At 42.2% G+C, this 25,957-nt stretch overlaps 1 protein-coding gene and 1 non-coding gene across 10 annotated transcripts in view; both read right to left on the bottom strand.

Moving 5' to 3' along the window:
• Window positions 1-25,957, bottom strand: part of CHD7 (chromodomain helicase DNA binding protein 7) — a 129,873-nt gene that overhangs the window by 83,141 nt on the left and 20,775 nt on the right. For all 9 annotated transcript variants that reach the window (XM_046925604.1, XM_046925594.1, NM_001077586.4 and 6 more), the window contains one exon: window positions 5,153-7,007. In XM_046925604.1, coding sequence (XP_046781560.1) covers window positions 5,153-6,832 — 1,680 coding nt within the window. In that variant the 5' untranslated portion in view covers window positions 6,833-7,007. The remainder of the gene's footprint in view (window positions 1-5,152; window positions 7,008-25,957) is intronic.
• On the bottom strand, window positions 14,309-14,378 carry MIR1557 (microRNA 1557). Its single transcript, NR_035041.1, has one exon. It is a non-coding gene; the product is annotated as a microRNA 1557 (primary transcript).

Below are 25,957 nucleotides of genomic sequence, written 5' to 3'. Positions count from 1 at the left end.
ACACCAACTTTTGTGTCTTGGCAAAAGCATTAGATATCAGTTACTACAGCCTTTGAGAGACCTGGATGTGAACCAGCTCACAGCTGAACTAAGTTATCAGTGCCCCAAGATACCAACTAGGAGTGAAAGAGCCTCGCTATCAAAACAAGAAGTGTCCATCAGCAGTTTTGGGTTGTTTTTTGTTGTTGTTGTTGTTGTTTTAATTTTTTGGAGCCGTTTTCCTTATTTACAAGAAAACAATACAAAGAAAATTCTAAGCCTTCAATATCTGATAAAGTTTTCTCTGGAGAGGTGGGATATTGCTTATGAATATTTGTTCATAGGAAAAATCCTAGACACCATTCGTTACTGAATAAAATTCCATAACGCACAGTGAAAGCTAATTAGTAATGCAAAGACAGTAAGGAGATGAGGAGTCCTTCTCCTGACTATTCCCAGGCATTAAAAAATGCAAGTACTCAGGAAAATCAACTTAATTTGAGCGTGCCAGTAGTACTGACTGAACATGCACTCTCTGCTGAGTTAGGATATCGCTTCAGATCACTCTAGTTGATAACAGTTTGCATTAATACCCCTCTCCATCCTGGTATATCCAAGTACAAATTATGCTGAGGCAACGTAAGCACGAAGTTTTAATTGCAGAAAGGCCCTGTAACTGGGATGAGTCTGCTGATGACTCAGCTGGACTTTCCCTGCCTCCTCCCCTACAAGGAAGGGCAGGAAACATCAAAAGAATGCATTTATGCTGAAGAGAGCCAAGAGTTATCACGGAAAGCCAAGTCACACGGCCACAGGTAAACAAGACAGAATAAATCTGGTAGTGAACTGGTAACACGAAACAAAAACCTTCTCCAAAAGAGACTGGGCACCTTTAACATGGGATTCTTCAATCCTGGCAGCACCGCTGTAGAGTCCTACCATTTAATCTCGTATCAAAGCTATTACCGTAACTGTTTGTTGTTTAAGTATTCCTATATTTGACTATAAATAACATAGATCACTTCATGTTTATGGTACACACTTAACGAATAGGGCTCGAAACTTCAGCCTACACAGTAGCCAGCAGCTGCTGTAAACAAGAAGTTCCGTAGAACAAGACGCCCAGCATAGCTTATTCTTGGCAGAAAAAAACTCTTACACTCAAATACTTTCAACAATTTTTGAAAGTGTTGATATTTAAGAGCAACTATACAGTATCAGAGTGCCCCTCCCCAAAGGCCTATCCAACCTGATATCCCATCTCTGATAAATGTGTGGAAGAGTAAAAGAACTAAAATACACATATACAGGAGATGTATCTTGAGAATGAATTCTGCCACTTGCTTATGTCTTCACATTTATCCAACCCTGATGCATTTTTCCACACAACATCTCTGAGATCAGCATCTTAACGTACTGTTTTGAGCTCGCCACCTGACAATTTGCTGAACCTCCTTAAAGCATCCAGGAGACAGACAACCTTTTCCATGCACCCATATTGCTCACAGTTTCAAAGCTGCATCTTTCCTTCTCTCCAAACCATCACTCTCTTCCCTTTGTTTACTGAGACCTAAGGAAGGGACTCAGAGCTGCACAGCACTTGCTACATAGGCATACCATGCACATATGCACCAACACGACAGCAATCTGTGTTTTGCTCTCCACTGCTTCTATAGCAATGCCTACTGCTCTGTTTCTTTGACTGTCAGATCACATTTTCAGGTAGTCATCCAATAACCAGGATTCTCTTCCTAATTTCGTTAGACATTCAAACTGCCCAAGCATCATGCCTTGACTTACACAGCTTACAGCCAAGCAATTGATGTTCTTGTCATATTTCCAATCATTTAGCTTCATTACTGCAGGCTCCACCTCACTCCTGCACTTGGCACTCAGCTTTGAGCACGTTAAAGACAGCAGCAAATTTTGCATGCGACTTTCCACTCTTTTCCACGTCATTTATGAATATTTTGGAGGGCAGAAGCTGACCAGCCCAACACAAATGCCTCCCCTGTGAAAACAAACAAGTTGCTCCTACCCTCTGCTTTGTACCTTAGCCAACCAACTGGCCACCACAGAACCTGTCTCCCCACCCCACGGCCTTTGCTGAAGTACATTTCCAAAATAGGACTTGAAAAAATCAAGCACATGGACTGAATGTCCCAACACTATGGTGGTGCATGTAAATACCTATAACTCAACTGAAGCCAGGAACTCACTGCTAACAAGGTCCTAATAACCACATCTAGCTGTCAGCTATTAATCTAGCCCCGCTGAGGTGTCAATCACCAGCTGTACCTCTCAGCCAAAATAAGTAGCAGTTTTGTACACACAGAGAAATAAAGAACTCTAGAATCGACACAGCAATTCTTTTCAAGTTAAAAGCAAAAGAACTTCACTTTCCTTCCAACGTATCTAAAAACAAAACAGTAATTTGGTTAACCACAAGTATTACAGCCTTCCCATGATAAGGCTAGCTTCAAATCACTGAAAAATAATTACTAAGATGGATTCTGTTGATTTAAAAATACACAGTGATTTTCATTTCACTGCCTAAATTCATTTTGTTGATTCATTTTATACAAATGAAATCAAACCAGTCATTTAAATAACTGTTGCTCAGAGAACAGTTTTCTGCCAGCTGACACGAAGGAGAAACCACGACAGAGGCAGGATAGCTGCAGATTCTGCATTCAATCTTAAGAGCAGGGTTTTTACACATCTGCATTTCTTTTCCCCAGGGGGTGAGGAGGAGCTGGGCTTTCGTTGACTTGAACAATTTCTATTTGATCCAAACAGTTTTCCAGGGGGAAATGCCTGCCTGTCAAGCGTTTCATTACTACAGTCAGATCTCAAACTAATTACTTAATGGGAAGGTATGTTAACAATAACTTTTACCGAATGAAAACTTAACAAGTAGGTTAACAAAGAAGTTACTTGGCTAGCTACAACTGTTTGAATTACTGATTTTAATCAAATAACTTGAGTTATAGTGTGGTTTTCCTCTAATTATTTAGTTTCAGCACTTACCTTCAAGTTATTCGTCTGCAGTTCAGAACTCTGAAATAGTTTGCACAGCTCATTTAAGAGCTGAGCTGTATTTTACCTCGTCGGTCAAAAGGAAATGAATGCCCCAAGAACATTTAAAACGCGCTCCCATTCTACAAGCAGACGTTCTCCTCCCAAACCATCTGCTGCTGCTAAAAAGAAGTTTACTGGATGATCAGATGAAATCACAGAATTAACTCCACTACTGAAGACCGCAGCTTTAGAGCACAGCCCTTATTACAGTCATCTTAAGTCTCCCCACATCTCGTCCATCACTAGCTGTCAGTAGATATCAGTAATGCTGGGTTTTGTCCCTTTAGTTTTGCGAGTCTTATATGACCATTTCCACAATTTTCTTTCAAGCTTTTTTTTTTTTCCTGCTGGATGTGTCAAGCTCTTTTTAGGGCAAAAAACCAAGCATCTCATCTCATACTCCTTTTCCTGAACCCTAAGACTTTTTTCTGTACACATTTCTCCACACTGTCATGCACCCTTTTCAAAATTTCTGCTAGTTCTCTTGGATTTTTCAATGCAGCCTTGAGCGCTCTCCACTTCTGGGCTGCTTAGCCACGCAGTCAGTAACACAAGAGGCACCATTAAGAACTAACCAGGAACACATCACCCTATGGCCATGCAAGAAGGGTTATTTACACTCTCCAAACAAAGTGTGCACATGGAGGTGGGGGGGCAGGGGGGAAGAGGAAAGGCCACCATATGTACAACATTTCACACCTATTTTACGGGAGGCAGGGGAAAGAAAGACAGCCATGAAGACACAGTGCCCCCTTTCAAGGGCAGAGCTTCCTCCTCCTTCCAATGAGGACTCTGCCCTTTCCCTCACCCCGAGGTACCACTTATCTCCGAGGACCAGATCACCCTACAGCATGCCCTGTGCTACCCCCTTGGAAAATGTGGAAGCCTCTCCCAGCTGCTGAGCTGCTCCATCCACCACTCCTCGTCAGCTGCCTCTCCACAGCACATACATCTGATTCCCAGACCCACCTCATGCTGTGCGGAGCAGCGAACAGAAGCAGCCGGCAGGCAGCAGAGGAGGGGACTGCTGAGCAGCTGCCTTCCTCGCAGTCCTGGGACACTGGCTAGGGACAGCTGTTTTTATGATTTATTATATATTATTTATGGCTGATTGTAACATCGTATCATTATGACTGCATTCCAACAATTGTCTCCAAATATTTATGGGCAGAGCTACTTGGCATTAATTACTGAGTGGCTTTAAAAATAATTAAGCCTCTGATATCTTGGCCACCTATTCATTCAGAACCAAAACCTCTACAATGATTGACTGATAGAGCCAGAGGCAAGCCATGGCAAACCCAAGGATCCCAAAAGGCACTTTTGCGGCTCAAGCTTAATGTACTAACATGCAGTCAAAACTCACTAAGCTACAGAGGGATGAAGACGTTTTACTGTTTCTAGCTTTTAATTGAAAAATAACGTGGAAGCAATATATTTTTCATCAAAACTCAGCAGATCACAGCCTCAGTAAAATAGAACTTCTGCCTTACTTGAGATTTTATTTAAGCCTCAGAAGATTTGATTTTAGACTGATTCACGTCTGCTGTCTTCTGCTGCATAAACTGCTGCCCCACCACTTCTCAACTGCATTACTTTGTGATGAAATAAGTTCATCTTGAACATTTTTACACACATGAAAATTTCAGTTTTAACTTAAAAACAATAAAAAAGAGAACAACATTTAGTATTTAAAGAAGCAGTTTGACTAAAACAAACCCCTTATAATACACACTCCTTTTAGCAAGCTGCAGATACAGAAATTATTAGCTTAGAGTACCCACACGTGCTTTCCATTTCGCCCTCAAAAGAACCAACGAGAAATTAAAGCAGCAGTACTCAGTTTGTCCTGGTGCTATATCATATTTCAGTCTATCCATAAAGCCATCCTGTAATAATTACTGTAAAAACATTAGCGAGCCACACGGACCTTATTTTACCTTTAGCTTCTGTGTACCAAGAAAGTCACATAATGAGCAAAAAACCAGGGTAGTCAAGCAAGAACAACTGCTTAGAAGCCACAGATCTCGTGCATAGTCAAACGCATTTACAATAATGCAAAACGTTTTTTTATTCATCGGAAGCAGCTTACCTGAAGGACAGGCACTTTTTGCGGTGTGTTTTGTGGTGACTGGTGAAGCTGTGCCCAAGGCTGATGATGAGGATGTGGTGGCGGTGAAGACTGATGATGTATCCCTGGATGAGGCTGCATGGGAGGACAGGTTGGCATTTGCTGTTGAAAAGACTGCTGTTGACTAGGAAGCTGCTGGCCAGATATTAGTCGCTCTTGTATTGCTTGTGGATCCGCAAGGCCAACACCTGGACAACCATTTGGTCTCATGTGCCCACCCATCTCCCGTGGTGTTGAAGACATACCCATAAAAGGACGATTCTGTTGCATGTTTCGGGGGCCCATATTCCTTTGTCCAATTCCCATGGCACCAGGGGGCTGGTGTGATGGCTGAGGATGGGGTATATTTGGATAACTGCCAACTTCCATTGGTATTCCAGCGCTACCAGGCCTAACCTGTGGAGGAGGCGTACCTGCTGGATTACTCATTGCTTTCATAGGTGACATGGGAGGTGGAGAGGCATAAGTTCCCTGAGGCTGTGAAGGGTGCATAGTTTGCGTGTTCATTTGGTTAAGTGAGCCACTAGGGTGGATGGGTTGCTGGTGCATTAGTCCTTGACCACTGTTTGATGGAAATCCTACAGCATTTGGGTATCTTGGTACAGACTGATTCATTGGAGTGTTATTTGTAAGGCCTAAATTCTGATTCATCCCTGTATTATTAACTAATCCCTGATTAAGGTTACTGTAAGGATATCGAGAATACTGCCCTGAGTTGTTTATAGTAGGTGAGGGTACCGTCTGGCTCCGAGAACTAAAATTAAGTGTTTGCGGCCTAACAGCACCCTGCTGGGGAGGATTAGGGGAGAATCTGGGGCTGTGGGCTACTGATTCTCCATGGAGAGCAGTGGGGGGATGGTGGTGAAATTGCTGGACAGAGTGTCGCAAAGAAGGTGCCATACTGGGATTCTGCTGGGGCACATGAGACAAGTGGCCAGGTCCTGAGGTGGCAATGAAAGGGTTTCCCTGATTGAGGCCTTCTTGGCCTTGAGAAAACTGGTTCATCCTCTGCTGTTGCGGCTGACCGTGCTGTTGCATTGAAAAATCACCACGAGCCATGTAGTTTCCCATCTGCTGCATGTGCTGAGGATGGCCCTGCCCCGGGGGTCCGGAGGGCGCTTGTGGCGGCTGTGTCGGTTGCGGCTGTTGCTGCTGCTGCTGGTATGGTGCTCTTATCTGGTCTGGCACTTGAACTGCCCGCGGCCCCCACATCGAGCCACTGTCTACGAAGGGTTGCCCGTGTCTTTCGTTCTGCATGCTGGGATAGACTCCCATCTGACCACTAGCACCGCTGCCATGAGGAACCTGAGGAACGGGAGGGTTGTGATACTGTGAATGAGGAGATGCTATACCATTCCCAGGGGCATTGCTTATCATCCTGTTCGGCTGATCCATCAGGTGCATTTTCTGCTGTTCGTATTGATTATAGTGATCAAAATGGGTCAACTTCGCTTGATTTTGATTTGCAGGGGGATGATGAAGAGATGACTGTAAAGAGGGAAATCCTTGATCCATGGGCATTTGCTGCCCCATAGGATTTACTGTGTTTTCAGGATATCCACATTCTCCGAGACCTTCCAGCCCTTCACTGAAAATATTCCCATCTTCTCCAAACAGACTCATCATTCCTGGATCTGCCATCTTTTTGCAGCACACAGCTCCTTGGAGCTACAACTAGAACGCTAGTCTGTGCTTCACCTCGGCGAGGTGTTTTGTCCTCAAAGCCTTTAATCCTCAACTAATCTCCTTCATGTCATTCCATATTTCCTTAATTCTTTTGGACCACGCAGTGTCAGGCAAAGTCTGGTTACTGCTCCTAGAAGCGGGGGAAGGGAGAGAAAGAAAGGAAAATGTTGAAATAAGTAACATCAGGCAACAGAAAGATAACACAGTTGACTGTTTTCTGCACAAAAGACAGCTAGTTTCAGCCCCCGAAACACATCTCAAAAACCTATTTCACTTTAAGAAGCTTGCATTGTCTTTATCAGAGGCTTTATTATGATAGAGAGTTAGGAAGCAAGCAAAACACTACCCTTAACCTTAAATTAATCCATTCACTACACTTCCTAGCGTTCCTTTCTTGGGTGGAATAGAACAAAAGAACACAACATGCAGCAGCAGCAGCTGCCACAGCAGGTAGGCAGATGCATGAATATAGCCAAGCAGCCCATCTGCCGAACTAAAGCCCTGAAAACGCTCTAGTTACCAACAGCATGTCCTTAACCTTATTCCCTTGAGCTACGTAATCAGATGAGCAAGCAGAAGCACCAAGTCCTGCGACAGACTAAAGTTAGTCATACAGAGAACAGATTTTTCAACACACAGAGGTGACCCTTGAAAATATACCGAACTCCAAGACTCAACTTAATGTTTAAGGGAAAAATACATATATTTAGCTGGGATTTTTTTTTTTTAATATATAACTTATCTTAACAAAATTATAAACTGAAAGACAGCTTGACATGTCCACCCATTTCAGCAAAACTATATGCTTAAATTCTTCATTTTATGACACAGTGCATCACTGAATCCATGCCATTATTTCCTTAACACCATCACTACCCTTCATTATGCATCTTCAAGTAACCACGGGACAAATAGCAACCACGGCAATACAGAAGACCACACTAAAGTTTTGTTCTGCTCAAATTTACTATCTGTATAACTCACTAAGGAGAATTAGCTATGGTAAAAGAAATTAAATAATAAAACAGTATGCAGTTGGACTTGGGGTGGGGGAAATGCTGTAACACATGTTAACACCACAGCTTCAGACAATTTCCAGGTTAGTTTTTTTCACAGGAAGCCTGGTGTGTTCTGAAATGCCTCCCTTTCCCCACAACTATTCTGTCTGAGTTTGCTTTTTATGGCTCAAACTAGTTGGTCTAACACCACTATCTTTCCTTCCTAGAACAAGAATTTTAGATGCTATGGCTATGGAAATAAACTTGAAGCTGGTAGTCAGCAAAGCCCAACCATACAGCAAATAAAAACAATACAGCTATTGCTGCACTGTTGTCATTATTTAGTAGAAACCACACTTGCAGATATTGACCTGTCCTTAATAATCAGCAATCACATAAAACCAGGTTTACCTACACGTACATTCACATCTCACATTTTGTTGCAGAGAAGGGATGCTTTCTGTCACTTTGGATGCAAAATGCCAAGCTGGACTATTTCAACTGGAGGCAATTTGTCCCAAACAAGTTTTAGGGAGAAAATATCAGCACATTCATTACACTTCTTGCAGTCATTGTCAAGAGGAGCTTCTACAGCATGAAGCAGAGGGCACAAGGAAAAGCACAAGCATTTATCACTCCTCTTAAAATAGCATTTGAATGTCACCTTTAAAACTACACTCTTAAATCTCTTTAGTGCTCAGCTGGGATATTAACACTTATATTTCTAAATCACTTGAGGGTAAATTCCTACGAGCCACCTTCATGTCTCTTAATAACTATTTCTTTTGATTTCATTTCCTTTATTAAGCAAAAGCCATCTGTAGCATTTCTCACCTCAATCAGTTTATTAAAACACGGCGTAAGAAGGCTCCAACAAAGCAAGAAAGAGCTTCCTTGACTGAAACGAGCTTTTTGCATTAGCCTGCTCCAGAGCAAGGCATTTGGTCATGGTGAAAATCCCTGCAGTGATTCAGGAACACCCAAAGACCTGTGACATTGCATGCTGCAGTAAGGAGCTGGCAAAGCTGGGCAGTATCACATACCACGGGTCTCTACCTAATGGAGCAGCCTCTTGGCTTGGAAATGCTAAGAAGCACAGCGCACTGCTCCTGTCACCTCCCAGCCTCTTTCTGGGCAATATCAAACTTGAGATCAGTCGAGGATCTCTCTCCCACTCAACAACTAAGCCTGCATACATTCACAGAATTCTGGACAAGTACGAATTTGTGCTGATTTCAGTAGGTAAGGCACTAAAATGACCACTCAAAGGCAGATGTGCTCTACCCCCCCTGAAACTCTTATGAAGTTTCACCATAACACAACCCAACTCCACAAGAAGAATTCTCACTTTCCTGTTTGCCATGGATAAGTCAACAGCATCTCCAGAAACACAGTTACACAAATAAGACACTCATTTGAATCTGCTTTGCTTACTGTTTGTCAGTTGACAGGCTTCCAATAAAACTCAGGCGCTAGTCAGCCACCAACAGTCAACATCAGCAAACAGTAGTTAGGGCCGGCTACTCTACCCACAAAACCAAGTTAAAGTAGGGTAAGGGTTGTGTTTGCACAAACACACCTCAACTCTGCCCAGGCTGACTCCAACACAGTTTGCAGATCTGTGTTAGGACCTGTATGGAAGGAGACGCACTGTGGAACCCAGAACACATCTGCTTTCCTCAGCACAGGGTCCTTAAAAAGAAAAGCAACTTTTTATGGTGCAGTTTGTATGCAAACAAATCCATCATCTAAATTAAGAGAGAAAACACTGTTTGCCACTATTTATGATTTCAGCTCTGCGTTTTTATCTGAAGCGTGAATTGGTTTCATGCCTGTGCTGTTAATGCTAAAGCTATTAGGTTTGGAACACAGCACAAGAATGCATTTGAGAAGTTGTCTCCAAGCCATAGCAGTATTTCTTCATTTAAGTTTGGCTTTAGATTTATGGCTGCAGTCCTTTACAGTCAGCTGTGCTCCCACCAAACCTTATTCTACTTCCCCAAATAAAACAGTCACCCCTCTGATGTGATATACGGCTAACAGTGCGTGTTTAAGAATGAACAACAGTAGCAGTTAGGGTCTGATCAGAACAAGTTAACCACCTCTTGATAAGAAAACAGTCGATGCTGGAATTTCCTAGTAAGCTCTCAACCTTTTATGTTAACAGGATAGATGCCTTCCAGATAGTTAAGCAAGTCACAAGAGTCACAGCCTTATCATAAGTTACGATCGTTTCTTCCCTTTTTCCACTGTAAGCAATGTTATTTCCCTGCTTAAATCCTCCAGGCTCATAAAAGTAAAAAAACAACCACACCGCAGGTGTACACAAAGGTAAGTCCTCTACCAAGGTGTAATTCTAGCTAACGTGTTTCCTAGGAGAATCTTTAGATGGAATTTTTTCCACACAGAGAGTGGTGACACACTGGAACAGGTTGCCCAAGGAGGTTGTGGATACCCCATCCCCGGAGGCATTCAAGGCCAGGCTGTATGTGGCTCTGGGCAGCCTGGTCTGGTGGTTGGCAACCATGCACACAGCAGGGGGGCTGAGACTAGATGATCATCGTGGTCCTTTTCAACCCAGGTCATTCTAGGATTCCATGATTCTAAAGCAGTACAGTTCACTTTCCCATGAAAGTAAGCATACTAACATCAAGACTGGATCAAGACTGACCACCATGTAAGCTCAGCCCAAAAATGGTGTGGGATTTTTTCTGTTTGTTTGGTGGGCTTTGTTGTTGTTGTTTTTAATTACATAGTTTAGAAATATAGATTTATTCATTATCTTCTCAACTACCCCGTAAGTTAAAAACAACTGAAATTCACAAATCAATGTCTATTTTCCAGGTACAAAGGAAAGACCATCTGAATCAGGTATACTGCTGAGTAAACACGTGAATATGTAACAGAATATTAAAAAAGAAAAATCTTAACCAAACTCACAGATTTTGCTATGAAATTCTATAGCTTTTCTGTTCCTGAACATGAGAGTCTGCATCAACCAGACTGAACTCAAAGAGTCAATGAATATATTTCCTTAACGCTGCCCAGACAACCTACTCCTATTCACAGCAATTGTATGATCCCAACCACCAGGACACAGCCGATTGCTTAACAACCCTGTTGTCTCAGCAGACAAAGCTTACATTTACTCTAGTCCACAGCACTGCAGTCCTAAACAGCCAGACTTCACATCTAAGTCATAGTTAACCATTGCTTGACTTAGTATTTCAGAGCCCAGCAGCCTTAGGCAGCTTCCCACTTTTACGAGTGGAACAAAACGGGCTGCTGCATAATCATAACCCGATCTAGTGCTGAGGACACTAAAACCTGAATTTCATTAGCCTTGTTCCCAAGGCAGAAAGCAGCAGGTCCCAGCTCTCAAGAACAGGAAGCGACAAGGGCAGCATACAGACATGCCTGCCTTCCACAACGCCATCTGCACATTCTGTTCAGGCTATTTGTAAATGGGCAGGTCCCTCTCTACATCCTTCTATACGAGTGATTTAGCACAATTTCTTGATAGTCGTAAAGTAAGTAAACAGGATAAACAGAATGTGTAAAGGCAGCTAATACTGACTGCTCAAAGTTCTTCTTCCAAGTGAGATATGTCATACATAGCTGATACGTTTACAGCTATCAATGGTATCTCAGACAGAACTCTTAAGTACTTGACAGACACAGGATTTTTTTATACAACGCAACTACATATCTGTAACACAAGACAATACATGCTGAAAACAACATGCTATTTTGAAGAATTAGGCCAAAAAGACCTCTCAATGCTAAACACCAAAGCCATGCCAAAGGTCATTTTGAGACGGGAGCCTCAAAATGTAGGATTAAACACTAGGCTACTAAATCTGCATTTAAATATTTCATATTTAAACTGCTTTTCAATACCATTAAGCTCCCGCTGGCTGTTAGGGGTAGCAATTTAAGTATCTGTTGCACAAGAGTAGGTGGCAGAAATAACAGTAACATCATGGTATGTTTGGAGGCAAGCATTCACCTAAGATTTCGTAAATATGTGAAACATCCTGATAACACTGTAAAAATCATGCTGAGAAATGGCAGTTACGGAAGATAGCTGATGAGACTTCTACCTTTCAGCTCACCTACATATGGAGCAAGCAGCACTTCTGCCTGGACAGTTATGCAAGTGCTGAACCATGCACGTGGGAAGCACACCTGGTCTCCTGCTTGCTTAATGTTTAGTTCTCACTCTATCACAGACAGCTCTCCACGCATGGTACATTCCTCTGGCATATAGAATAGACAAAAAATTAGTAGATCTGTAAACTGATTACAATATGATTTTTGACTGTAACTTCCAAAGAAACCGTTACGACTGCCTAAAAGACTTTTTTTTTTTCCCCCTTTATATAGTAAACACTTCAGAGAGTACAGCTGTGTTAAAAATCAAGTCCATATAGTTTGTATCAGATCAAAGGATGCCAGGAATCTTGCTCCTCCCCTGCCCCGGGAAAGAGAGAACGGACTCACAAGGATGAAAAGAATGAACTCAGGCGATTCAGAAACATTCTGTCTTCAGTGGGAAGAGCCAGCAAATACAGTATAAGCATTTCTGAGGAGTTCAATTTCACATCTGCCTCAGTAAAACCCAGTTCATTAGGTCTTTGCAGAAAACACATCCGCAGTGCCAAGTTTAAGGCAGTCAGTATCTCCTGTTAAAGCAGCACTGGAGGGCAGGGAAGGTGGAATGAAAACTTCCCATGCCTTCCCTCACAATCAGCTTTTGCATACATGGAGTCACCTAAACACAAATGTTGCTCAGCAACATTTTGGGGGGCAAGAAATCCATTAAATGTGCGTTTCCCATACAGCATTTAAGTAGAAACCAAACTATTTTATCTCCTTAATGCATCACATAGTTTGGCGAAGAACAGACTTTTACAGAGGCAACTGAGGGCACAACAGCCTTTGAATATTTGGCAGCTTGCTGCTGTCAAGCAGCTGATGCGGGAATGACCAGCTAGAGTTCAGCCTGTGCCACACATTTGGAAACAATATCCTACGTCATTCAAGTTCACAGCAGCTTTGATACAAGAACCACAGCAGCATCATCGAGGAGGAGGATGATGCAAACCCGCCCGGCCTGGTGTTACAACACACGCCGGCGGCGAGTTCTGCATTGCGACGCCAGTGGGGCTGCAAACGCTGCTCCCAACATGGGGCATTGCTAATTTTATACCAGCACCCACAGCGTGAAGCAAGCAGCCACCAGCACGCGCTTCTTTCCCGTCTGGACAAGAAGAAAAAGGGAAATGCGTTAAATACTTTTATTTCAAGTGTGCATCTGGGGATTTTTAATGAGGCAACCAGGGCAGGGGAAGAAATTGTTTGTAGCGTACTTAAATGTAAAAACACGAGACGTGTGTGTGTTGGGGGGTTGGGTGGAATAAATGAAGCCAGAAGCACTTCGGTTTTAGCATTACGTGGGTTGGCACTTTAAAAGGACTTCTTCGGTCATCTGACCACCAACACAAGTTTGAAATACAGATGGGAGAAGGGAGAGGTTTATCTAACAGTAAGTCCCAGATAAACAAAAGAAACAACCGCAGCCACAACAAATGATTCGGGAATACTTCCATAAACACTCGATGGCCGCGTTATCTCCCAAACAACGCTGTGAAGAGGAGCAGCGTCACGTTAACGCACGGTTTTCGGCGTGAACAACTGAAGGGAGAAGCGCTGCAGCCGCGGTGGACAGCGAACAAAAAGCCCGAGCGGGACCCGGGGGGAAGCCTGATATTGCTGCCATCAGTCACCAGAAATCTCCTAGCAATTACGTCCCCTTATAAAGCTGACACTAACCCAGCCGAGGATCCAAGAGGTGGGGCCAGCGGCGACCCGCTGAGGCGCTGAAAAAACACCCGGCGCAACGGATGCCTCTTGTTAAGGGCCGAGCTTTTTGTGCGCCCACTGCAGTTGTCACTGATTAACCAACTGATCTGGCAATTTCCTACATTCTTTTGCATTTAAAAAGGATCAGAGGGGCTGCGAGCCGTCCCCTTTCATATTCCAGGAGGAGCTGGAGACGGCAGCGGGCCGGCCAGGGCGCGGGGCAGCTCCGGCCGCCCTCCTCCCCCCCCCCCCCGCCGGGGCCTGCAGCTGAAAATAATTTATCTGCCGGCTCGGCCGGAGCCCGGCATCTGCGATTGGGAGGGAAACGTATCCATCACGAGTAAACTTGAGCACAAAGACAGGCGGGGTGTCACAGGATACCGAGGGGCAGAGGTCACCGCGGCGAGCGGGAGGCTTAGCGCGGGCGGGCAGGCCGCAGGCATGGCCGCCCGGTGTTCCCGGCCCGCGGGGCGGGCGGGCCTGGGCGGGCTGCTGCCGGCGCTCCGCGGTCAGCGAAGCGGCCCGCACCGCGGAAGAGGCAAAGAAGCGGGCGGCTGGTGGAGGAGCCGTGAGGCAATTGCAGCCGCTCAGCCGACGGGTGAGCCTGCCCGTCGGCTGAGCGGCTGGAATTGCCTCACCGCGTTCGGAAAGCTGGGCGCTGTAAAAATTCATGAGGTGGATACTTGAACGTTTCCCAGGGTTTCTGAACACGTGATTTTCACCAAAATGTATTTCTTTCTTTCTTTTTCTTTTCTTTTTTTTTTTTTTTAAATCACAGGCAGGTTTTAAGACTTAATCATTATCCCAAAAGGCTATTTCCAGCCAGGGAATTATGAGCACTTTAAAGTAGCCAGATCCCGTATTTTACTTTACCTGTTATAAGGGCCAATACAATCATGTTTCATTCATAGTTTATGAAGTCTGAAAAACCACTTGATGAAATTACAGTCTACCCGTACCACACATGGTATATTTGTCCACATATATTCTATAATCATTTCAATTTATGACTTGTACTTAAGAGTCATTTTCCTGTACATGTGTTCTTCATAAATACTGGGAGATCACAGCATGCATTTGTACAGGAACCACATATCCACACTCATTTCTGTGAAGATAAATACACCTTATATATCTAAAGTGAAAAGCCAGAGTTTTCACAGAACTAAAGGGAACATATTTCAGCATCATGGAACAAAACTGTAGTTCCCCTTGATGCTCTTTACATGTAGCAAGATGAATCATCCTACATCTGAACTTAAGCCCTCATTCAGCTTCTAGCCCTGATGGTAATTTTTGCCCAATACATTTAGCACAGTGCCTTTGAACCTTTCAGCAAATAGGAAAAATACATATTACATTGGTTAAGGGGATTACAAATTATCAATTTTTTTCCCCTAAATAACATCAATATTTTATAAATTAAACTAAAAAAATGAAATCACATACGCTCTATTGGATTTTACAAATCTCCCTTTAAGATATTACAGATCTCTTTTCTAACAAACATACTAATATGGAATTAGTCTTTGTTTTATCATATGCATTAGACTATTTAAAGGTACTGCTACATTATTTCACTAAGTTTAAGTCAACCATTAAAAAAAAGATTTGGGGGTGAGGGGAAAGACAAGATGGTAGACTACAGGAGAGACACAGTAGGTAGAGTGAAGAGATTTGAGGAACCTTCATTTACTGCCTGGACTGCTAAGTAGGTCCACCAGTTTCCCACAGAACACTGCAGCTGACATGCAGAACAAATACCAAAACACTTTCCATTACTTCTGTTTATTAGACTACCAGAGTTTTCTTTTAATGGAACCATTTGAGTTGGAAGGGAACTTAACTTCATCTAGTCCAACTCCCCTGCAACCAACAGGGACATCTAAGCATCTAGAACATCCTTCTCCTTTTGAAGAAAGATAGGCCAAAAAGGCATTCTTGGCCTGTAGACTGGGAACAGGTTTTTAAATGTCTAAATTTGTTTTTATTATTATTATTATTTTAACATGACACCCGCCTCAGTGATGATCAGCAATTATTAAGACCACATCATAAGCAACTACACTAAGCTATTCTCTACAAAGGAGAATGACGAAAAGAAAAGAGCTTGAAGCTCTCCTCAGTTCCCAACATACAAGACTAAGATGTTGAAGAATAAAGAAACGGCTACCTTCAAAGTTCACTTATTTCCTACCTTCCTTTGCCTTGATCCATGTTTAAGCACAAGACAGTTCACAGAGTGCATACACACATGCAAAAAGGTGCCTACACAGCATAGGCAATCCCGGCAGAAGTTACACAAATGGAATGGGGACTATCAGATCAGCGCCATCAGGTCTTGTATCCACTGTAGCTTTTCTTTCTTCGCAGGACTAACTAGATTGCTTTACCTAGATATAACCAGAGGAGATTCCAGATGAAGAGAACCAAATCATCTTGTGCAGATCTTTAATAGTTTTCCAGCTTCTTCTTTATAAAGAAGAACTGAGGTGCTTTCAAGTGCATTGTTTAACTGATACACGCTTCTAAAATGACCCTCATGTATTTCTACTTTAAAAAGTCTTCCTGGGAAAAAATTGCCTTCTGTACTTTTAGAACTATGCTATCTCACTCCCATTTTCACCAAGATTTTAAAGAACTTGGAAGCAGTTTGCAAGTCAAAGATAATTACTGACCCAGTCTCCAGAGCCATAGTCATTCAAGCTATTGCAAGCAGTAGAAGCAGCTGACATTTATCTGCCACAACCCCCCAACAGGAAAGTTCCTGAGCTACCGGGAGGTAGTTCACCACAAGCTTTTCTGACTGATGATGAGAATACATCAGTAGTGCTGTAAATCCAAACATGGATCAGATGTGAAATGAAGTTTTTACTCATCTGAAAACAAGCTTGGAGGAACCTACCAAGAAATAGAACCAGTTTCCATCTTCTCTCAAAAAGCAGGACTAAGCTCAATTTTAAAACTAAAAGCATCACCTTCACTGTTCCTAATAATTTCATTTAAATTAACCTTTCAAATGTATCAATCTTACTGCTTCATTTGAAGAAGATTATACACTTACAAGACCTCTTAAAAATAAACCCATTCCCACAGTGGTCTCCCTTCAGCATGAACAAATCTATTGCTACTCATTGAAAAACCTCTGTGAGATTAAAATTTAGTGTAGAGGGATTCTTTTTTGTTTCCTTGTTTGTTTGGTTTTTTTTAGCCATTTGTTTATTTTAAAGTAGGTAAAGCAAGCAAATTAAAGGCAATATTCTATTTTTTTTTTTGTCAAACTATTCTACAAATATGAGAAATAAGGAAGCTTATTTTGATAGCTGTGAAAGAGGTTTGAGGATCAACTTCACTGGACTAGCAATTTCTTTAGGGAAGAAGTCTGATTCATGAAGTAGCCTCATTAAAGAAAAATAAGAGGCAAAAACATATGAGAAGCAAAGATCCTGAAACAAAAGAATTCGGGACTCAAACTCAAACATCTAAATACATATTCCTTTCGTCACAAGCTATTAAAAATTACAATTTTATTTTCTTTCTACAAAAAAAATATTCAGAATTCAACAGACATCAGAAGACCAAAACTATGAACCCTTACACCGTGTTTCCCTTAAGGAGCACACAGTAAATGGCATTCTCATAGCATCCTTAGCACATCAGGAAGTGGCCTCTCTTTCTCTCAGCATGCAAAGACTTACATCACCTTGAACCCAATATACATTGCACAGCTGAGGAAACAGAATGGATGAGACTCTGCTAGAAATCAATTGATTTAGGAATCACAGGCATTGGTGTCAGACAGAATGCTTATGCTTGTATAAGCAGATGCTATTTGGGTCTACAGCTGAGATTCAGGTAACTGTTTCATTAATGATGTTTACAGAACAAAATTTAACTCCCTGTTCACCCCATTATATATCCTACATAAAACTGGTCATGAAATGAAAGTATTCAGTAGTACCTTGAAAGAGACAATAAACTGCCTGATGCCAAAAATGAAACCTCCACAATGAGCTTTCCTGACCAACTTCTTACACCACGTTTTTAATTACTGTATCTAATCACAGACTCTTATCCAGAAACCTAAAGCACAGATGACCACGATTCTTCCTTTCCTACCCTGCACCTGAAATCCTCATGTCCTGTCAGAGAACAGCCATGTCTGTACTTAGTCTTGAGATAAGAGAAGACCACCTCAGCAAATCACTTGTTATATCCTCAACAGAAACTATGCATTCAAAGCAAAGCAAGCAATGAAACATATATGTTTGAGAAAATTCAGTGTCTTATCGCTCTAAAATACACGATGGCTTAACCAGATAAACTGACCTTATGCCACTTGGACATATGTTCTTTAAGAACTGCTAAGGGGAATGTTGTTCAGCCCTTAAACCCAGCTCTCATGTCACACCGCAATGGATGCTAACAGAGGACACATCACCAACAGCACCTATCAGCGGCACCTCCACAGCACCCAACACATTTCACACAGTTTACAGATTACTCCAGCCTGGTTCTGAGCATCCAGGTGAGATAGCTGCCACCTTCCCTTCCTAAAGCACCCCGCACTAGTCAGCCAAGCTCCACCGCAAGCTTGGGTTCTCAACTTATTCAAAGGCTGCTGATAGCAAAAACTAAAAGTGTTTACTTAACATTAAGGCTCTTGGCAACTTTTTATTCCTCTGAAAATTGCATTTGTACTTTTGCCCACTGAAGTTGTAGATGCTTTAAGGCCAGACTTGATGGGTTCCTGGGCAGTCTGATCTCGTGGTTGGCAACCCTGCCCACTGCAGGGGGGTTGGAACTAGATGATCTCTGAGGTCCTTTCCAACCCAGGCTGTTCTGTGATTGATTTCTGGCTACATACAAAGCAACTTTCCAGGGTCAGGAGGCTAAGTAAGGTTTTGTTGAACAAATTCTAACCCTCACTTCTGACAATATTAAGTTTCTTATTAAAAAAAATTGGCGCATACAAAAAACCCAAAAAACTGCACAGCACTTCATCAACATCTGGATGCACACTTATCTTATTCTTTAGGGATCTCAAGATTGTCAACAGCATAACATACAGGAGGGATTTTTTTTTTCCACATCAAGATAGTCTAACAAGAAACAGGGTAACTCTCTTTTTCTCTCTCTACAATAAACGTGTAATTCCCTTTAGTTCATTTAAACCACAAGAGTCAGCTCCATGCTATCAGCTATCACAAACAGCCCTTGTTGATAATCTTGGAATTAAAGATTATTGATACAGCCATGACATACTACTTTACTCAGAACTGTACAGTTCATTTTTCATGTTTCGTAACTATCCCCTACGTCTTCTTCACAACAAGGACAAAACAATGTTCTTCTCTCATCTTCTAAAGCACTAAATGAAGTAATGGCATCAAAACTGGAGCAGATTTACAGCTAAGGTCCAGAGCAGTACTGCAGAAGCCTTTTTTTTCCCCCAGAGCTGAAGTCAACCAAAACAAGTTTAAAGACAGGGTTTCGTTCAAGAGGAAAGGAGAAAATATACATCAACAAAGCACTGATGCAAGGAACATATACAAGATAGAAACCTACGTAGCACCTCTATTTCAAATCTATGACAGTAATATAGTCCAATCATTTATACTGCTGCTTTTTAATATTGTCAGAAAAGCAGCATCCATCTGCTATTTCACAAAAGACATACCACCCTTTATGACAACTGTTAGAAATGAAACTGTGTTACAGAACACATTCCAATATCTTTATAGTTTTGAGAACTAGGCTGAAGATGCCAGAGTATACACTTCAAACTTCAGATTTCATAGGAGCCCAGAGACTGCCCAGCTTCCCCTGCTTCTTTTTGACATCTGCAGCTTTGACTGACTGCAAAAGCCCAGATAACTACTAATTCAGTCATTGAAAGTAATTTCCCATTTCTGCTGTACCATACAGTAGCTAATTAACTGGAGAGCCCATCAGCTACAAGGACTAGCATACCAGATAATCCAGCCCTTAAACCATCAGTAGATACTCCACTGTTTGTTGTTCCCAAATGTAGAAAAATAATAAAACAAAATCACAAGTTGGCTTCTCTTTGGCCCTGACTTTGCATCTTTTCTAGTAAGGCTCCAAAACATAAGAGGCAGGGTGGGAAGAAGCTCTTTTCTAAAAACAGAAAGCAGAGCCCCTTGCCTGATATCTCCATACCCACCGTCATTGCTTAGCTGAACTACGAGTCTATTAACAGCGTGGTAGTTGTTTGTGAGTGAGCACTCAACTCAGATGGTGAGTCACATAACTACTATCCATCAAGAAAAGCATTCCTGTGTCATCGAGTCCTCTCCTCCTTGGTTACCATTTCATTCACTCCATATTTTTCAAGAAGGCAACACATTTCATGGGCACGGAACTTCTCTTTGCGAGGAACAATGTGTGGTGACAACCGCATGGATGGTCATCCATTAGCACAGAAAACCACTCAGAACTGTATCACACCTCCAATAATACAACACGTTCATTCTCCCAAAACGCACAGTATTTTATTTCTATACTATCCGTCTCCATCAACATCAAGCTAATAATTGCATGATCCCCAGATAGAGAGAAATCCGTGACAGAGTCACACGTGCACATAGCTGCTACCAGTGCTAATTTGAGGAAGACGTAGAAACCTTGCTTGCTGGAGAACGAGCATTAGCACTTTTAACGTGCTCTGGGATTTCAAGTTGAACGTAGGAATCATTAAAAAAAAATCACTTTACAGTAATTTTCAACTGGTTGCCTAACACCCATCTCCTAAGTGACTATCATCAAAACACAACCATCACACCAGTGACAAATTAATATTAAAACCCTTCAGTGAGATCACAGAACTCCTCAAAACAAAACAGCCCAAGCTGTCAGAGCACGCTTCTCCCATATGCGGTGTAGCAGCAAGGGTCTGGAAAACAAAAGCTTTGCTCAGTTACAGAAACGGGTAGTAGGTGCATTCCTCATTCACAGGGAGCATTTTGAAATCCAAACCAATTTGCCAGTGCCTAAACAGACTTAAAAAGCCAACAAGTACTTCCAGAGGAAGAAGATCACCGGAAAAAGGGAAGCTGCTTGCATGCTTAGCCAACTTGACAAGCCAGGAATGCACTCTGATGTACACAGGCAAGGATTACTAACGAAGTTTTGCAGCGTTTCCACATGCCAGTGGGTCTGAGCAGACTCCAGCCCTCCTCCTGGGCAGGGGCAGCTGCTGTGCAGGACAGGCCTCCAGCACTGCCCATACAATGGAGATAAGGAAGCACATGCATTCTATAGAAATGAAAACGTACCTAACAAATATTAAGATATCAGAAACGTGTGCCAAGATTCTGGTGGCAAAGGAGAAGTACGTGAGCCATATTCTCAAAACCCACAAGCCCCTAATTCCCCAAGGTCAGCACGGTGTCTGGTCCTTAGGCACGTTACTCAGCTCGGCAGATGAAGGAAACAGTTGCACCAGCAGGCCTCAGAACAGATGGAAAGCAGAGCAGCTGAGGAGAAGGGAAATGTCTGTGTGGGACAGAGGTGGGGCATGCGGCCCCATCCCTTCTCCCAGCTCTCAAGCTGTGTGCAGCCATCGCTGAACTTCTAGCTGTGCTTGGGAGAAAGCTGAAGGCAGCTGTAGGTGATTTAGTGCTCCCCGCTTCCCAATTCAGAGGACAGGGATGGCAAGAGAGTCACACAAGGAGGACCTGCAAGCGCTGAGTGCAAGCTCCTCAAGGGCAGCAGAGGAAAACAAGCTTGGTGATGGATTCAGATCAAAACAGATCAAAATTTGAGGGATGCTTTTCTTTTTTTTTTTTTTTTTCCAGAAGATGTATTAGAGTCGCAAAGCAGCACAGTAATACATACACAGAAATAGTGGAGGAAGAGGAAAAAACAAAAAGAGAAAGAGAGGAAGGATAAAAAAAAATGAAGAAAACCCTGACATATGGTACAATTATTCCACTACAGTTTAGATTCACAGCTTTACAACACCTGCACAGTTAATAACCATATTAAGTCATACATGATGTCACCACTATTTCCTTTCTCAACTTAGCTAACTGTTAGGGGAAAAGCATCTAACATGGGTTTCCACACTCTTGGAAAGATAAATGACTGTCCAAGATGAAGATGTGCATCTCCAGCGTTGTCTGGAATGCAACCTGCACCAAGTTCTCAAGAGAGATAAATGGACCAAGTACTTTAGGGACACAGAAACGCTCCATAGAGATGGTTTTGCAAAGCAGAAACAGTACGGTTTGGGGGTGTTTTTATTCCCCCCCCCCTCCCCCCCCCCCTTGATTCTTTTAATCCTGGTGGGAAGCATCTCCTGCAGTCCTTTTGGCTCCTCAAGTCAGGAGATGAGTAACTAAACTGATTGATGAGTAAGACGGAAGCCCTCATATCAGAGCAGCAGATGAGTGTTAACCTAGATAAATGCAAACAAGGTCATTCAGCGCTTGCAAAAGGCACATATAAATACTCCATTATATTTATATAAATAACTGTTCTTCACCTGGCCTGCCATGTAGGTTTAGACTTTGAACACTGATTATCAGCAGCTGTAAGCAAGTGCAGAACCAACAGGGCAGCGGAAAGTTTTTCATGACAGTTTTTCCTCCTCGCTTATTTCTGTTCCTAACCACAAACAAGATGCCTTCTTTCTACTGCTTACCCCAAACATCTCCGTACAACCATTAGAAGAATTTGCATCACCACAGGGGCAGTGAACAGCAACCATAGCACAAGGAAGAAGCAAAAGCAGGACAGCTGCTTTCAAGCAGCACAACCCACTGCAGCAGCTTAAGTCTACGCCACTCATTCAAACAGCCTTCATGACACGGTCAGGTAGGTGGTTCAACAATCCAACTGGAAAAGCATGGCATTAAAATAAGCCAGGCATCTGGTGTGTGGAAACATGAGAAACCAGTGTCTGTGTCTCTGCTAAGACTTCCAGAGGAGAAAAAAAAAAGAATTCTAATTTGATCCAATATGTGAAGAAAATATTTTGCACTGAACTAATTAGCCATGCAGTCAAGTCAATACTGAAACACTATTCCAAACATGGAAAGTTACCACTCCTGCTGGCTTGCAGGGAAAGCTGCTGACTCCGAGTTGCTTCATACCAATGTAAAACTACAGTGAAGGATGCACAGATATACTGGGATTTGACATTAGAATTTCTTTTAGACAAGAAGTGTTATACCTCAGTGTGATTTAGGAAAATAAAGGTCATTTGTGAACGCTCGGGCTATTTGTCAGGAGAGTAAAAGAACAGGTTTTAGTTTAGGCCTTCCAAAAGCAGTTAATTCATGGTGCTCAGAGGACTGCCTCCAGCAGTTCAATCCAAGCACACACATGCTCCCTCAATAAATGGCTGTTTTGGATAAACATGCTACTTAAGGGAAAAATATTTCATCTACATTTAGTCCATACCAAGGAAGCCTTCTGAACACAGAGAGGTAAAATTTTCTTAGATTTCTCCTAACACTTCCCCGGATCACATTGTACTTGCCTGCAGTCTCCCCTAAATCCTCCATATTAAAAGCCCGTTTGCATAAGATTGGGTTTTATATATTCCTTTCTAAAAAGGATATTCACCCCAACATTTTTAAAATATATCCCCCTATTTGAAACACTTTTGTTCCAAGAGCTGACCATTACAGACTCTTTTCTAGATATGGCAGGACAAATTCCTTCCTGTCTGAGAGTTTCCATGGTAATAAAAGTCCCCTTTAAACACATTCACGGTGGTTTGGGCAGGCCAAACAGGCAGCCTTTGTACTGAAAAGCTCCCTCTTTGTACTCCTCTGTGCTGATCCTGCACAAACTACCGTAAAAGTGTATTTTAGTGGAGGCAGAGTAAAACTAAGGCTCACATCAGTTTCACACGACAACTGTTTATTCCACAGCACCGACACAACCCTCTAGAAGATTCCCTTCCCAAAGAATTTCAAGTGGTTGAAGAAAGCAAGATACAGGCCACTCTATGGCACATTTCAAGCAGCCCTAACCCAAGCAATTTTGCCACTATTAAAAAAAAAAAGCAGAAGTGCAATGACAAACCTCCCTTTCTCCTCCTCGCAGCCTCATTTCTGCTTGGGGATGGCACATTTACATCAGTGCTACCATTCCCTGTTACAATGGGGCAGTCTCGACTGATACCTCCGCATCAGTGTGTGTCATGGAAAGGGACTGGGAGGATGACCTAAAACGTGCTTTGAAAATGCTATTCTGAGAAATAAACAGGAACACAAACTGTTTTAGGATGTCCAAAGATGCTCCCTTCTACCCCTTCACAACTGTACTCTGACACCTCTGAGTACTAGCACAAATTTTGACACAGTTAAGTCTTGCAATTAAAGGAGCATTTTTTGGTGCTTCAAGTGTACATTTCTGCAAGTCTCATGGTATTTCAGATTTCAATTTCTTTTTTCCTCGTATCAACACAGCAGCCCTCCCACAGAAGCTGGACCAACTCTACAGGCAGTAGAGTCTCTTAAAGAATTAAGTCATCGAGCATACACATGCAACTTTAATTCACTAAGATTTCAGCTGTCCTTTCAATTTTCCTTTGTTAGCTTTTGAAAAATCGGTATGCAGATTTCACTTTAGATAAAAAGCTTGTACTTCCTGATGAGTTTATTCTCTAGATTTCAGATGGTGTACATACCTTCAGACATCTCCTCAAAACTCTTAAGTGCAGCTCAGTTCCCAAGCCAATCTTTCACTGCTTATGTTAAAATAAGGCAGAGCAAACTGTAGGGATCTGACTTGCACGGTCAGTTTTTCCTCCATTCTAGTTAAAACTGAAGCTTTTTCTTCACCTCACCTTGCATAAGTTTCAGCACAGCATATACAGTCTCCAGTCTAGGCTGTCGAGAAAATGCATGAAGAAAGCAGCAAGATCACGTAGAGAAGCTCAAAGATCAACATACTGCTTCATCTCTCACATCTGAAGTGTTCTAATATACTCACCACCCCCACAGTCCTCTCCCATCCTCTCTCCTGTTTAACCCATTTCCCCTTGGGTGCCTCCATCCCCAAGAGGTACAATCTTGATTGAAGAGCCTCTTTGCTTCCCAAGAATTGAAGTGGTTTGTATGGAAAGCATTATCCAGATGAGTGAAAAATCTGTCCTGTAATCACTTTCACAAGAGTTGAGAATGAAAATACCCAATCTTTGTCAGATCTAATTTAGAGACATTTAACTTTCCTTTTTGGCAGTAGAGGAAACAGCCTTATAACTACGGCAAGTTTGAAATGATGGGAGGCAGCCCAGTAACGCTTAAGACAGACTGCACAGAAAGGAGATGTTTCAGAAAAGCACATTATGCAGAACTATGTGGATCCCAGAAAAGCAAGCTATAGCTGGAACTGCCTGGAGAAGCTTTGGGGTAGGCAGATTTTAAGAGGACAATCATAGCAGGTACAGAAAATTCGAAGATAAAGTAGTTTTAAGAGGCTTCATGACAAGAGGTCTAGCAGCTCACTGACTACTTGCAATTGAAGACACACACACGTATATTTATATATGTTTTTGCTTAAGCAATTGCTAACAGCCTTTTTTTCCAATAGAAAATTTCAGGAAAAGAAACCGAACAGAATTTGTTTTGGTTGCCAGCAAAACCCAGTCTATCGCTTTCGTTGAAACTAGTCCAATTTAAACAAACATCAATATAACATCCCACATTTCTCATGCTAACAAATCTTATTAAGAATACTTCCACAAACACACGGCGTTGCTCAGTTATTAACAAATAACATTTCTTGTGGGGTCCTTAAGGATTATTTATAGTAAATCCATGTACTTCAGCAACCCAGCTATGAATCTATCTCCTTAAGCAGATGCAACTTGTTAGGTGATTCTCACTGTAGGTTGCAGTGTCTGTGAGTACGCTTAAATTGCCCTCAGATTACACTTTATCAAGCTATCATGCTGATTGCAAGATAACTGAATATAATCACAAAAAGGTAAACTGCAGCCTCTATTTCTTACACATCCACTTCTTAGAATCAGTCATCATACAACAGAGATTTCATTACCACCCTGTTCTGACAGAAACCAATATTAATTATTATTTGAATTAACCTTTGAGCCGTAGTTTTCATCAGTACTCAGTAAAGACATGGACAATTTCTAATTACATTCTACCCTCATTATAAGTCACCAGGCTGTAAAGCTGTATCTGACAAGCCTACTATACTTGGCCTTGAAATGCTT

This window comes from Gallus gallus, chromosome 2 (genome assembly GCF_016699485.2).
Source record: "Gallus gallus isolate bGalGal1 chromosome 2, bGalGal1.mat.broiler.GRCg7b, whole genome shotgun sequence".
Taxonomy (NCBI): Eukaryota; Metazoa; Chordata; class Aves; order Galliformes; family Phasianidae; genus Gallus; species Gallus gallus.
The sequence above is the reverse complement of the archived record's forward strand: the minus strand, read 5'-3'. Positions and strand labels throughout refer to the sequence as shown.